Source organism: Suillus plorans, assembly GCF_016647745.1.
Source record: "Suillus plorans strain S12 chromosome Unknown HD556scaffold_14, whole genome shotgun sequence".
Classification (NCBI taxonomy): domain Eukaryota; kingdom Fungi; phylum Basidiomycota; class Agaricomycetes; order Boletales; family Suillaceae; genus Suillus; species Suillus plorans.
This window is the reverse complement of record NW_024537398.1, coordinates 663,246-676,153: the sequence shown is the minus strand read 5'-3', so window position 1 is coordinate 676,153 and position 12,908 is coordinate 663,246. Positions and strand designations below refer to the sequence as shown.

The 12,908-nt window shown below is 47.2% G+C and overlaps 4 protein-coding genes across 4 annotated transcripts; 2 read left to right on the top strand and 2 right to left on the bottom strand.

The window, feature by feature from the left end:
• Positions 1–1,367: 1,367 nt before the first annotated feature.
• Positions 1,368–3,397, top strand: HD556DRAFT_1430961 (cytochrome P450; the record flags this gene model as incomplete). Its single annotated transcript, XM_041304954.1, has 12 exons — positions 1,368–1,537; positions 1,595–1,691; positions 1,742–2,004; positions 2,056–2,305; positions 2,357–2,483; positions 2,523–2,630; positions 2,683–2,769; positions 2,817–2,851; positions 2,910–2,956; positions 3,009–3,131; positions 3,181–3,293; positions 3,318–3,397. 12 exons carry the CDS (start codon positions 1,368–1,370, stop codon positions 3,395–3,397), a joined length of 1,500 nt encoding a protein of 499 aa, XP_041163069.1.
• Positions 3,398–4,421: 1,024 nt separating this feature from the next.
• HD556DRAFT_1440594 (GMC oxidoreductase-domain-containing protein) lies at positions 4,422–7,013 on the bottom strand (the record flags this gene model as incomplete). The annotated part of the gene is made up of 16 exons (XM_041306139.1): positions 4,422–4,505; positions 4,555–4,677; positions 4,731–4,750; positions 4,806–5,029; positions 5,085–5,173; positions 5,221–5,284; positions 5,332–5,469; positions 5,523–5,571; positions 5,624–5,713; positions 5,760–5,986; positions 6,046–6,165; positions 6,216–6,226; positions 6,286–6,465; positions 6,526–6,617; positions 6,665–6,916; positions 6,968–7,013. The coding sequence occupies 16 exons, from the start codon at positions 7,011–7,013 to the stop codon at positions 4,422–4,424; spliced, it is 1,809 nt and encodes a 602-aa protein (XP_041163068.1).
• A 631-nt stretch (positions 7,014–7,644) lies between these two features.
• On the top strand, positions 7,645–8,968 carry HD556DRAFT_1232772 (uncharacterized protein; the record flags this gene model as incomplete). Its single annotated transcript, XM_041297539.1, has 7 exons — positions 7,645–7,711; positions 7,762–7,880; positions 7,935–8,096; positions 8,161–8,236; positions 8,294–8,422; positions 8,473–8,657; positions 8,711–8,968. The coding sequence occupies 7 exons, from the start codon at positions 7,645–7,647 to the stop codon at positions 8,966–8,968; spliced, it is 996 nt and encodes a 331-aa protein (XP_041163067.1).
• Positions 8,969–11,309: 2,341 nt separating this feature from the next.
• Positions 11,310–11,747, bottom strand: HD556DRAFT_1232526 (uncharacterized protein; the record flags this gene model as incomplete). Its single annotated transcript, XM_041297516.1, has 1 exon — positions 11,310–11,747. The coding sequence occupies one exon, from the start codon at positions 11,745–11,747 to the stop codon at positions 11,310–11,312; it is 438 nt and encodes a 145-aa protein (XP_041163066.1).
• Positions 11,748–12,908: the final 1,161 nt, after the last annotated feature.

Sequence of the window (12,908 nt, the reverse complement as noted above, 5' to 3'; positions counted from 1 at the left end):
TTGCTCTTCGGAATTGGGACAACTCCGAGTTCAGCGAGACTTTTCATTTATTTTCACGCCTGCGAAACTAAAGAGCATCCTTTAGATTATCCCAAACTCACTCTTTAGAAATCCAAGGTTATGCTACTATTACAATATTAAATATTTGGGACAACAGATAAAGGTGAGTCCTACGATTGAACGGTGTATAACTACAACTTGCTGTGCTTGGAATTCTTCACTCCTTGCCTCACCCTGATTCAGAAGATGGCAACTTAATCACTGGTCGACATTAATTTCTAACTACCAACGACTAACATATGCCAGTGTAAGCTCAACGTCGCAGATTATCTACACGCACAAACAACGGCAACTTCCGAACTACAGTTCCCTTTCACTCTGCTTTCCTTCATTCACTTTGTTTATGAACGGTGCTCGCAGCTCTACCCTCCTCACCTAGTAACTGCCTTTGGTGTAGCCGGGTGGCGAACGGTGTAAATAGGCGGAGCTCGCACTGCCCAAATCATGCTTTATATTTTTCAAATGTTCGCACATCTCAACAGTCTTCATATCTCGGTAACAGTACATGTTGCAAAGTCACAACCATGTTCTGCAAGGGCCTCTACATTCCGACCAAATACTTCGAACGAACGCATACGCAGTCCGTGTGTCTCGTGGATGCGACGAGCTTTACTCTTTGCATCCGAGACACGGATACAACTCTTCATTACGCTTTGACGTCGCATTGCTTTATGCCACATGATCACCTCGTGCAGGATATCAAATCACTTGTTCTTTCATTTCCTTTTGACTTCAACGTTATTTCCTTCGAACGCGCACCTTATTCTTTCAGTCACTCACTTGGATGCTCGTACTTCTTTGTGTTTCATTCCCATCATTCCCCTTCGAACTTGTATAAATCTTTTTGTACAACCACAACAAGTGTACATTCTCATACCACCTCTATTTTGACCGCATCTCTATGCGGTGCATCTGCGTCTATTACCTTGCAGTTTCGGCTCGATTGACAAGCCTGCCTCAATTTCTCATTCCTAGCTAATCCTTAGAATTGTCGCCTGTCTTTACTCCCCATCGTTTTTTTATATCTATGACGTAACCTTAACCCTACCCTGCAGTTAACAAATAAATAATTCAAATTCCAAAAGATCCGGGGTCATCGCATCCAGGTCAGTTCAACTTGAACTTCTATGGGCACGATGCCGTAGAATGACTACAATAGCATTTGTAGTACTCGCATCAGATTTGCCCATTTCTTCCCATCGGCATGCTGCGCATCATAGCCATATATTTTGAGGTTAGGTGACCGGCAGGTGTGATGAAACCTACTGAACTTCCACTACTCTTATTCCAGGAATTTCCGACCCATAATGCTAGGAGCCCTCATCACGGCCGACTATGCTGCTGGTGTTGTCGCATTCGCAGCGGTGCTCGCCGTGCTGTATAAGAAATCTTCATTGACGAATGGCAAGAACGCCTTGCCATTTCCACCTGGACCCCCCGCCCGTTGGTTCTGGAGCAACGCTTTGCCTTCTGTCAAGTGGGTTTTGGAAACGTCATCCTTAACATGTAACATTGATGTAAACTGCCCACTCAGCATTGCTCGTGAGCTGACCAACCTTGTTCGGGAGTATGGGCCTGTGGTATCGCTCCGACAAGGCAGTCAAGTGATCATTGTCATCGGCAGCGTCGAGGTAAGATCTGTATATACTCGGATTTCCTCGAACATTGACCAGTCTGACAGGCAGCCACAACCATCATGGAGATAGAAGGTAGATCCCTTGTAGATCGTCCTCCGTCTATCGCTGCGGGAGAGATGCTCTCAAATGGGATGCGTATCCTCATGGCTCGCTCCGGAGAACGCTTTCGGCGTCTCCGCAAAGCAGTTCATACCCATCTCCAGCCCAAGGCAGCAGAAGCATACAAAGATATGCAGCACGATAATGCAAGGAAATTTATATTAGACATTCTGAATGACCCTCGGAATCACCAGAAGCATGCAGCAGGGTATGTCCTTACCAAGTCCTCTTGTGATCCTTGTACAGACGTTACCTCAAGGTATTCAACATCGGTCATTCTTCGCGTCACTTATGGGAAGTCTACACCTACGGCCTACACTGATCCCGAAGTTGTCCGTATCTACAAAGTCCTCCATCATTTTGATCTTGTGATGCGCCCGGGAGCTTATCTTGTCGACCGTGTACCTCTTTTGCGCTACTTGCCTGGTTACGGAAGGCAACTGGCTGAGTGGCATGACGAAGAACTAAGTCTATACAGACATCAGTTACTGCGCGTCCAGAACGAAATAGTAAGGACTTTTTTTCTTTCTATGAACATGCTTCATTCGTGTTGTATTCAGGAACAAAACAAAGCGGGGCCCTCTTTCACCAAGACACTGTTGGAAAACACCGAAGATCATCAGCTTGCGATGGATGAGATGGGATATCTCGCTGGAACGCTCTTTGGTGCAGGAGCTGATACGGCAAGTGATACCATCTCATATCTGAACTTACTAATGGGCTGAGTCCAGACCTCTGCGGGAATTACCACTGCTATTATGGCTGCGGCGTGCTACCCTCTGGCTCAGGCAAAGCTGCATGAAGAGCTCGACATGGTCGTCGGATCAGACAGAGGCAAGGCTAACAAGATATTTTTCCGAAGTTTTCGGCTAATTTTTGGTGATAGCACCAATATTTGAGGACTCGAGCTCGCTTCCTCAATTGCGCGCGTTTCTGTTGGAAGCTTTGAGATGGAGACCTGTCATTCCCATAGGTAAGCCTTGAATTCGCTGCGCCCCTACACGCTGACATGTTTCTCAGGATTCCCCCACCGCGCAACTCAGGATATTATTTGGGTTGGTGTCTTGAATTAATGCCAGGTCATTATATTAACATAACTATGTGTGCGATCAGCAAGGTCATTGTATCCCTGAAGGCGCAATGGTCTACGGATGCCATTGGTAAGGTTTTACTTCCTCATGCTGTATGTCCTTCATTAACTGAACTTGTCAGGGCAATCTGTCGCGATCCAATTGCCTTCCCAGATCCCGAGAAATTCGATCCTCAGCGCTGGCTTGATTCCGAAGGCCGCCTCAAGGACGATATGAAGTCTTTCACCTTTGGCTTTGGCAGACGGTAAGTTGTTTTTGTCAGGAGTTAACGAAGCTCACTTGTCTTTGAAAAGGGTGTGTCCCGGCAGGCATCTCGCAGAGAATTCAATGTACATCGCCCTCGCACTTATCTTCTGGTCATTCCGCTTCGATCAACGACCTGACGCTCCGATCAACACGCAGGCTAGTGACAGTGTTGTTTCTCATCTAGCGCCATTTGAGATTGACGTCATTCCACGAATCGAAGTCGAGAGGTTGAGGGAGATGATGGCGGACGAAAGTATGTATTGAAGATGTACTGCTCATTAGTCCGTCCTTCTGTTTGTTCAGTCTACTAGATCTGAACGATTGGCTGCGCCCTGAACCCCTTTGTGTCCCTCCTCCACCTCCGCCTTGGTCGGCGGTTTGTCCCGATTCCCTATTCCGTATGACGAGGTATCGTCATTGTACGTGAGCCGGGATATATGCGCCTGCAAAGGCTTCATAAGATATTGCCGCGAGTTCCTTGGCGTTGTCTCACTGGTTCCTCCGAATGGTCGATCGAAGCAATAACTGACTTCTGAGTAGGCCACTCCCTCAATGGACCCAACATCTTTGATTCTGCCTTCTTGGAACGGATGCTTGTAAACGCCGAGGCTTCTGGTATTTCTGAATGAGACGAACACGTGCTTATGAAAAACATGCAAAGAAGGTTCTCCAGGAACGATCTGATGATCAACTCGCACGAGGAATTCGTTCCTAAAATATCCCTGTCATCTTTACAATTAATCTGGGGTACGACCTTGCTTATCGTGCTCCTACGTCCAGTCGGACAGGCCCACGCGTGACATTGACCTACCTTCCTACGGCCCTCCTCCCTACTTCCCCATTGCATATTGCGAATTGTCCATACCGCCCATTCATTGCATAGTAGTGGTGAACACGCCGGTTGATGTTTGCTCGTCATTCGAACACCAATTCTCAGCATGTGATAGGGTCGTTACAACTATGCAACGCTACATCAGCACTATTAGAACTTGCGAGTGTTATCTGTCCTCACTATGGTGTGATATTCAACATTTCGTGCAGCATTATTCGATATGTTCGTCTCTTCAGCGAGCGACGTGGTCAGTTCGATGAACGGCAGAACCATCTGCAGCGAGACTCAGGCTGGACTAGTACATCCTGTTGCAGCTTTGCTTTGTTGATTCAAATCATTTTTCAGCACCAACTGTTCGCCATTAAGGAACTAACGTCCAAGGTTATCCTGTCAACTGGATCATTTGATTCTTCTTAGTACAATACTTGCGCTATCTTCCTCCAACAATGTTCAGAGCTAGACGTTATAATCGAGTCCCAATTCTTCAGCAATGATCATCGCAGCCTTCTCTCCAATGAGGAGCGCCGTCGAATACGTGTTCTTGGGAGATAGTTAGACCAAAGGTCACTTAATCTGGTTGGGTACTCACCGTGCCGACATTCTTTGGCACAATAGACATATCAGCAACCTTGAGGTTTGTGACGCCGTACACGTTTAGCCGAGCATCAACGACTCCTTGTTCCGCACGCGGTTTCATGGCGCAGGTACCGAGCTGCATGCAAAAGAATCAGAAACCCCATTTCAAGTTATCTCAGCTGCACTCACCGAGTGCCAAGTCGTTTGCACTACGATTCGATCCATAAGTAACCGGAACGACGGAAATGCAAAAGCTATACATACCGCAGTCACGATGATAGCTTTCAATGGCCTCGTCATCTTCGGCAGTGTAGATGATGTCAGGTGCATTTAGGTCAACTGGCCCAGATGCTTCTCCACAGGCCGCAGCGCTTCCCTCTGGGAATTTAGGATGACCTACAGCGAGTTCGCCTCGGTAGGAAGGCAACCTTCGGTAGATTTCGCGCATCTTCTTGTATGCAAAGTTGATTGGTACGATATCGGATGGACTGATGAATAATGATCAGTCATGCAATGGCCCTATGATGAAATGTGCCGACTCACTCTTCCAAAAACCCTGTCGTGAAATCGAGCGCCTCTTTACCGTTTTCGTCCACTTTGATATGCACGCTTCCAGCAGATGCGGGGTAAAGCTGTCGAAAGGTTCAGAAAGATTCACGCGACGAGGAGTGAGAATTACTGTGAAGTAGGCAGCCATCATGTAGTTGCGGGGCGGAAGGGTACCAACAAGCGGTCCAAGGTATCTAGTCATCGTGAGCTTTCATATCAGGGCGACGAAATAAACACGCACCCTGCGATCAAGGAAAATATTGCAACACACTTGTCCGGGTGGTCTCGGAAGAACCCGTTCCATCGTTGGTGGAAGGCTGGACCCATAGCTTTCAGCTCCTCGGCATCAGGACGCCACTTGATTTTCGCATCGACACCACTGAAATATGAATCAGCACGTATCAAGCAATGATGATGAGTAATCTGACTCACTTCGAAGCAATAAGTGATGTTCCATTAGCGGTCCATTGTGCGAGGGCATCTACAGTTGGCTGTTTTGGAAGGCGCCGAGAACGTTATGAAGTCATGCTCACCTTTTGTAGCACTCTCCTCCCCGCGCCAGAGGGGGTCCATGGTGATTGCCTCGTCAGCAGCCAAGTATGGAACCAAAACAGCATCATGATCTGATACCCATAAGTCAAGACCATTGATATATTGATGATATCTTACCTGTGTAATTCTCCCCGACACCCGGCAGGTTAACAAGTGGTTTGATGTCGCATCGTTTGAGCACTGCCTCGGCGCCAATACCAGACCTCTCGAGAATAGCTGGGGAACCAAATGCTCCAGCAGATACGACGACGAGCTTTGAAGCTTTCACAGTACTCAATGACTGGTCTGCGCCTGGGCAAGACACAGGGTCATTGGTAAACTCGACACCTACAGCACGTTTGTCCCTGTGGTTTGGAGAGGGTGTCAAGAGTTGGTGACAGATGCGAGGGCACAAGCCACTCACTCGAAAATGATGCGTGTCACGCGCTTGCCAACCCATATTTGTAAGTTCGGGTTCTGAGCTTGGTTGTAGACATAGCAGTGGGCCGCGTCGGAGCGCCTTCCAGTGGTGCTATCAATGTACCTTTTTACACATGAATTCAAGCCACAATGAGCTACGAGAAATTTGCTCACTTCGCCCATGGCTGTGTGGTACAGCTTTAATCAGTAGCTGCAGGAATGGAAGTAAAATTAGAAAACTCACACTGTATGTATTACATGTTTTTAAATCATTGGTGTCTTCGGAATATGGCCTCTTGTGATAGGTCATACCAACACAAATAAACTCTTCACTGATGGCTAGTTTATGCCCACCAGGGGACACCTTGACAGGTCCTGTGTACCCATGAGTTGGACAACCAGGCTGCACCTGGTATGTCTCAAACTACGAAATGCAGTACGAGTCAGCATGACAAATATATAATAAGCTCGAGCAAAAGAGGACCTTCTTCATGAGAGGGATCAAATTCTTCGATTCCCAACCTTCAACTGCCCAATCATCATAATCTGAGACAGGTGCACGAGTGTATGCCCCAACTATCTATATATCAGCACCTGTTCATTTCGGCAAAAATTGTACACACAATTGATAGTTGATGCTCCACCTACTGAATGACCAGATGGAACAACCAAAGCACGTCCATTGAGATGTGGAGAGGGATTTCCGAAGTTGAATGTGAGTGTTGTGGTTGTTGGGGCCATATGGAATGGATACTGGTAAAGTTGAACATGAGCAGGTTTGTCCAAGGTGTGTTCACCAGCTTCGAGAATCAGAATCTTTAGTGAGGGATCACATGCAGCTAGGCGGCCTGCAACGACACAGGCTGTAGCACCACCTGCACAAAACGCGAAATTAAGATACAACGAAGATATTATGTAATACTGACCTCCAGCAAAGATGATATCGAATTCTGTTGGGGATGGAGGAGACATTTGATCTTTGCAGATTCCTCGTCAGTGTCTGCATCTTATATGCACTTGCTCATCAGATGATGGCTGCCCAACAACAAATTATACCAGTATGGTGTTTCGAAGTCATTCGGTGTTTGCCCTACATTTGTTTGGACAAAGTTTGTCACCATCATCGGCTCTGAGGACCGTGCAATGATGAATCTGCCTCATGACATCTCGTTGTATCAGAAGTGCTAGTCTCAATCTGTAATATGGTTTGATGGGCACGAGGAGAGTACCTTCAGTTACGGTCTATCGGTGATGGACTTCCATTTCGTGATTCACTTTTGTGGTACATCCCACAGCTCGAAGCAAACAGGTGTGTTTCATGTCCTAAATTGTCCACTTAGTAGGTCCGCAGTACCACCAGCATCACTCCAAGCAAGTTTACGTTGTTTTGAAATAGAAACACCCCTACATCCCACGTTGTCACAGTATCTGCACTGCATCGAAAACAGGCTATACATGCTGGTCATGTGCACCAAACAACACCTGGTCAACATTACCTCGGAGCAGTACAACTCCAGTCTGTTTTTGTATGTAATGATACATAAGAGGATATCCATGCTTTTCGAGTCGCACGTTCCCCTTGCATCTCTCAGTCTTCTCCACCATGGCATCAGGTATACCATTGGATGCAGGAGCTCTAATGTCGACAGTGCTGGAAGGTGTTTTATATGGTGAGCATTGCAATTCAGATTTCGTCTAAGCTAATATTGGTTTTACACAGGCTTTTCGATACTCTTGTTCATTGGTACCATTTGGTCTTTGACCTACAAACGTCACAAACAAGATATCAATCTCCCAATTCTCGTCGTGGCAGTTCTGCTGCTAATACTGAGTACTGCTGTTAGTAGCCTCTCGCATCTTATATTTGATGTTGTTTATTGACCTTCTCTGAAGCATATGGTTGTGAATATTGTTCGAGCCGAAGATGGACTAGTGATAAATCGCTATGAGTACCCAAACGGACCATCAGAATATTTTGCAGATGTTTCACAGGAGACCTATGTGATAAAGCATTCGTTCTACGTGCTGCAAACTCTCCTTGCTGATGGTGTGGTGGTGAGCTCGTAATTTGATTCCTAGCTTAAACCCTGCTTACAGAAGTGCTTGTGCTCGTAAAAAGATTTATCGTTGCTATGTTGTTTGGCAATCTGTTTGGATTGTCGTCCTACCAATCATTCTGTGGTGCAGTGTCGCAGGTTCGTTACAATCATACTTGCTGGCTCGTCATACTATGTTCTGACATTGCCTCAAAGTAACTGGTGTCATTGCAGTTTACAGTGTCTCGCAAGCCGGTAGTGGTGATGGGATCTTCGTCAAAGCACTCGCACAATGGGTCACAGCATTTTTTGCCTCGACAATCGCAACCAACTTGCTGAGCTCAGGTAAGTAATCTCTGCACGAGTGCGATATCGAGCCATGAATGTATGTGCAGGATTATTGGCATATCGCATCTGGATCATCCAACGTGGTGTCTCTGGGGTCAATACGTCGAGGAACACTGTGATGCCGGTAGTGCGTGTGCTCGTGGATGCCGCTATTCTGTACTCTGCAGCGCTGTTGACTGCGTTAATACTGTTTGTCTCCGGAAACAACGGACAGGATGCTGTCGTAGACATGGTGAGTCGGCCATTGACACTTTTTATTGAAATCCATTGAACTCGAGCGACTAGGCCATGCCGATCATGTCGATTGCCTTCTACATGGTGCTTATTCGCATCGCACTTAACAAAAAAGAGCACAGTTATGTCTCGACTCGGACGAGTGCCAGTATTCCTAGACGAGCGGTGACCAGCGAGGCAGAACAAGAACGCGCACAACAATATGCCATGAAGCCTTTACAGGTACATGTATCCAAATTCACACATCAGGAGCGACCATCGTCAAGCAAGGATTCTATGAGAGGAACGTCTCCACCTTACGACGTGTAATCGATCCTGATAACTTCAACCGCTTATGCCCCGAAAACGAATATGATGCTTGATTCGTTCAACTACGACACACATGAAACACTCACGCAGACAATGAACACACACGGTCGCATACCTTTGCGGAGATATACCAGGAGGCTTTTCGTACTGGTTAAGCCTCCCGTTTTGGCAACACTCGAGCAGTGACGAGGCTGATAGCGAGCTTAAATCACCCTTTCCCTTTCTTTCTTTCTTGGACATGAATTTATGATATATTGTACAATCTCCGTACGTATTATACATATCACTAATGAAGTTAGCATTTCAAAGTCGCATCCGCGACAGTTGATTCCTATTGGATTGCTGATAACTACCCGGTGGCCTCCCTGCGAACATGTCGCGATAAGTGTCTAGAGTGACTAGACCCTGTTCGATATGATGATGTCTACGACTATACGCTTGGGAGACTTGAGCATGTGAAGAAATATGTAAAAGGCGAGACTAACCACGGTATTCAATATCGATTGCCACCTTGATGTCCTTCGTGTGATGTTGTAGACCAATGCACCCCAAAATGTAAGTACCGAAAAGTCTGAACCCTAGCTCGATAAACATGAGACGGACGGATCCAAATGCGATACTTACCATATAGAACTCCTGAACGTTCTGGACTTGAACGCATGACCATCATAACGATATCATCACGGTATCGGCGCTTCATGAGAGCCGCTGAAGATCCTTTCATGCCACAGCGCTTGATCAAGTTCTTCTTGTCATTAAAGCAGTGTGATGCTATGATGATGATTATCAGCAGCTGCAGCGCTGAACCGGCATTTGTTAACGTACATACCGTGAAAGTGTCATTTTGGATGAGACATGACTATTATCGGCGTCCGCGGCTCTCCACCGAAATCACTAATGATTGGGGCATTGAACTATTTAAGGAGAGGATGCGCCACAGAAACTGCGCCCATCACATCGTAGCAGATGTAGGTGATGGCCTCTGGCTCTAGCCTTAGGAGGCTGTAAAATATGATGCATTGACCTGATCCGATCAATCGTTATCAGGGCGACACTCGACCGCTGGCTGGTACAGTGCTTTTTGCAGAGAAGCAAAATAGAAATCCATCGTGGAATTGATCTGTCGTTCGCGCCAAGTTGATAAGTTTAGTAGCGCCAAGGTCAAACCGAGACAGATCTGAACGAGGAACTTCAAAGTTAGGCTGTTCATCGATAAGCCTGAAATCTCCGCAACCCAAGATTGGAACTTACCTACTGCCCATGCTTGTGTGGGGATTCTCGCTATCTCCGAAACACAGCCAGATAGCCCCCTATGGATGATGGAAGATAGTCGTTCCTCGTCTGTTTGGCCTCCGTAATACGTATACGCCGCACTTCCGCCTGTATTCAATGTAGTCGCCGACCTCGTGATAATAGATGCACATCAGCGCCCAGAACCGCACTGTGTGGGAAAAGAATCAATCGTTTCAGCAGAGCGGTGATCATGAAATCGATGAGGTGATGAAGTGTGGAAATTGACCCCGTCTCTGATCTAGTGTCCACACAGACTTGGTATGTCCTGGATGTCCTCCGCAAACGTGTTGTTTTCAAACTCCGACTAATGTTTTGGAATTGTAAGTATCGCACGGATCTCTCAATCGCTCAACCGCGTCCTTTCTAACAGACACTATCTAATTCCATGCACCCCTCCAGTACAGCCATCATGATTAATCGCCTCAGTACGCTCCAAGTCTGATGAGGCTCCTAAGTAATCATGTGAGTGAAGCTTCAAGTTCATCTCAGTCACCGCAGCCTACCGTCGGCCGTCGACCTCTGTTGCCATTCAGGATCTTATATTACACTCTCGTTGCATCAAACCCACCCCCGACCGGCCCTGTCTCTCCACCGTAGGATACGCATTCGCGGCTCGCACATCATCTCCTTGCATGCGCGCATACACGCTATTCATATTGTTGTCCTGGTGATTCATCAACTCGAGGATTGGTAGGATATTATTGACTATCATACAGTTTTTTTCTTCATGTCGTAGCAGCTAATTTTATCTAATTTATGTGTAAACCCTGCACGGGAATCCAACATTGCGACACCTGTGTTTAAACACAACCGAATCTCTAAGCTCAGCCTGCCAGCAACAGAAGCCACTACTTCCCGGTCGCTTTTTTTCTGATTGTCTAGGATTTCGTTCTATTTTTGTATTCTGATTTATTGCTCGTTGGTGCGGAGCCCTGCAAAATGTTCGGATAGGATGAATGGGTCTATCATTTGGAACATGCGGTAGCGCGGGGAATCTCACATGGTTGGTGCTGCTTCGTTTTTTGACTAACCGTGGATTCTGGAAGTGTTACTTGGCTACCGATTTGCTGAAAGGTAGTTTTATGGGGATGTTTGTTCTTGTTCGGAGCGACTTGGGTAGCATGTTGCCTGCTGATGCCTCACCTCTAGCTGCCCTCTTTGCCTGTACGTCTGCCGCCTCATTTCCTGCTATCCCATTATGACCTGGCGTCCATCTGATGATTAGTTGCCTCCCGTCCTTGACAGGTAGCAGCTCCCTGAGGGCGTCATGGAGTATAACATTAACGACCGGGAGGTAGTGACCGGGCTGGGAGTGGAGGTCTCCTGTGCTCCTGATTGCCGCCTGATTGTCCACCCCCAACGCCATGGTGCCCCGTCCACCTGCCTCCTTCAGCAGCTGGACTGCTAAGACCATTCCTACTATTTCTGCGTCTAATGACGTGTGCTCGTCATGGCCTCCCAAGTAGAATCTTTTGTCTTTGATCATCGTCTCTCCCCTCATCAAAACTGCCGCCCCGCCCACTCCTCCGCCCACTACTGATCCATCCGAATAGACACGTAATGTCTCACTTGCAGCTTTCTCTTCCCTGATCGCATCCGTCTTTTGCAACGCTATGCTGATAGGTGTGCGGGATCCACTTGGGGTAGTGGTGGACTCGATTATTTCTGGGCTGAGTTTGGACTCATTCATTGGCTTACATAGGGCGGAGAGGTGACGTTTGCAGCCCCGGAAGGCCATCTTCTCGGAGAATCTGCATACCATCGTCAAGCCGTTGGCCAGCGGGTGTGCAGTTGGAAATGTGGTCATTATGAGCGTGACTTGAAAGCAGATTTTGCGTACTAATTGCTCGATGTTGAATGAGATCACCCTATATGCAATGTCGCGTTATCACAAGACCAATGACCGAGAAACATGTGAAAATAAGAAAAATGCTTGGCCCCCGATCGAAAATGAGAGTTAGTGCGATGCAATAAGTCGATTTAGAGGTCATGGCGGATGTGTGCGATTACATCCCTGGTCGGAACACGCCCAAATTCAGCCCGGTACGTCACGGTGTGTGTGATTCTAGACATTAGTCTGGTCTCTAAACAGTCGACAACATCTCTGTATGTTACGAGTGCCTATATAAGTGTATCTGCTGGTTAACGAAGTCACTGGATCGTTATGGATGAGTGGTAGATGTTTTCCGGCCGTTGCTGGACTTTCATCGCGAACCATGTCATTGAATGATCATATTCAACATCATCCCCATCCCCAATACTCGAGCTGAACTCGAACAGACCAACAGTGAAAAATCGGAGAGATCGTTTAATGCACTGCCATTGTGCGGTGCGATGCAAGGGGATGAAAGAGTACACACTCGAGAATTATCCAAGGCCTCCCTCCAAGACTGACGTGTATTACGGGTGACTGTGGCACAAGAGGTCTATAAAAACCAGTCTTCATCACAACACAGGCGTCCTCGGTGTTCCATCGTGCCGCAGAGGCGACCGTGACCTTTCAGGAGATGCGAATGGCGGTGAAACAGGTGTGGTGAAAAACACCGGTCGTGGCTGCGTCTCTAGGCCACTTCCAGGAGCTGGAATCCCAGAAGGATAGACGAATAACGGTTGGGCCACATACGCTGGGTATAATGGCCCGGAGTAT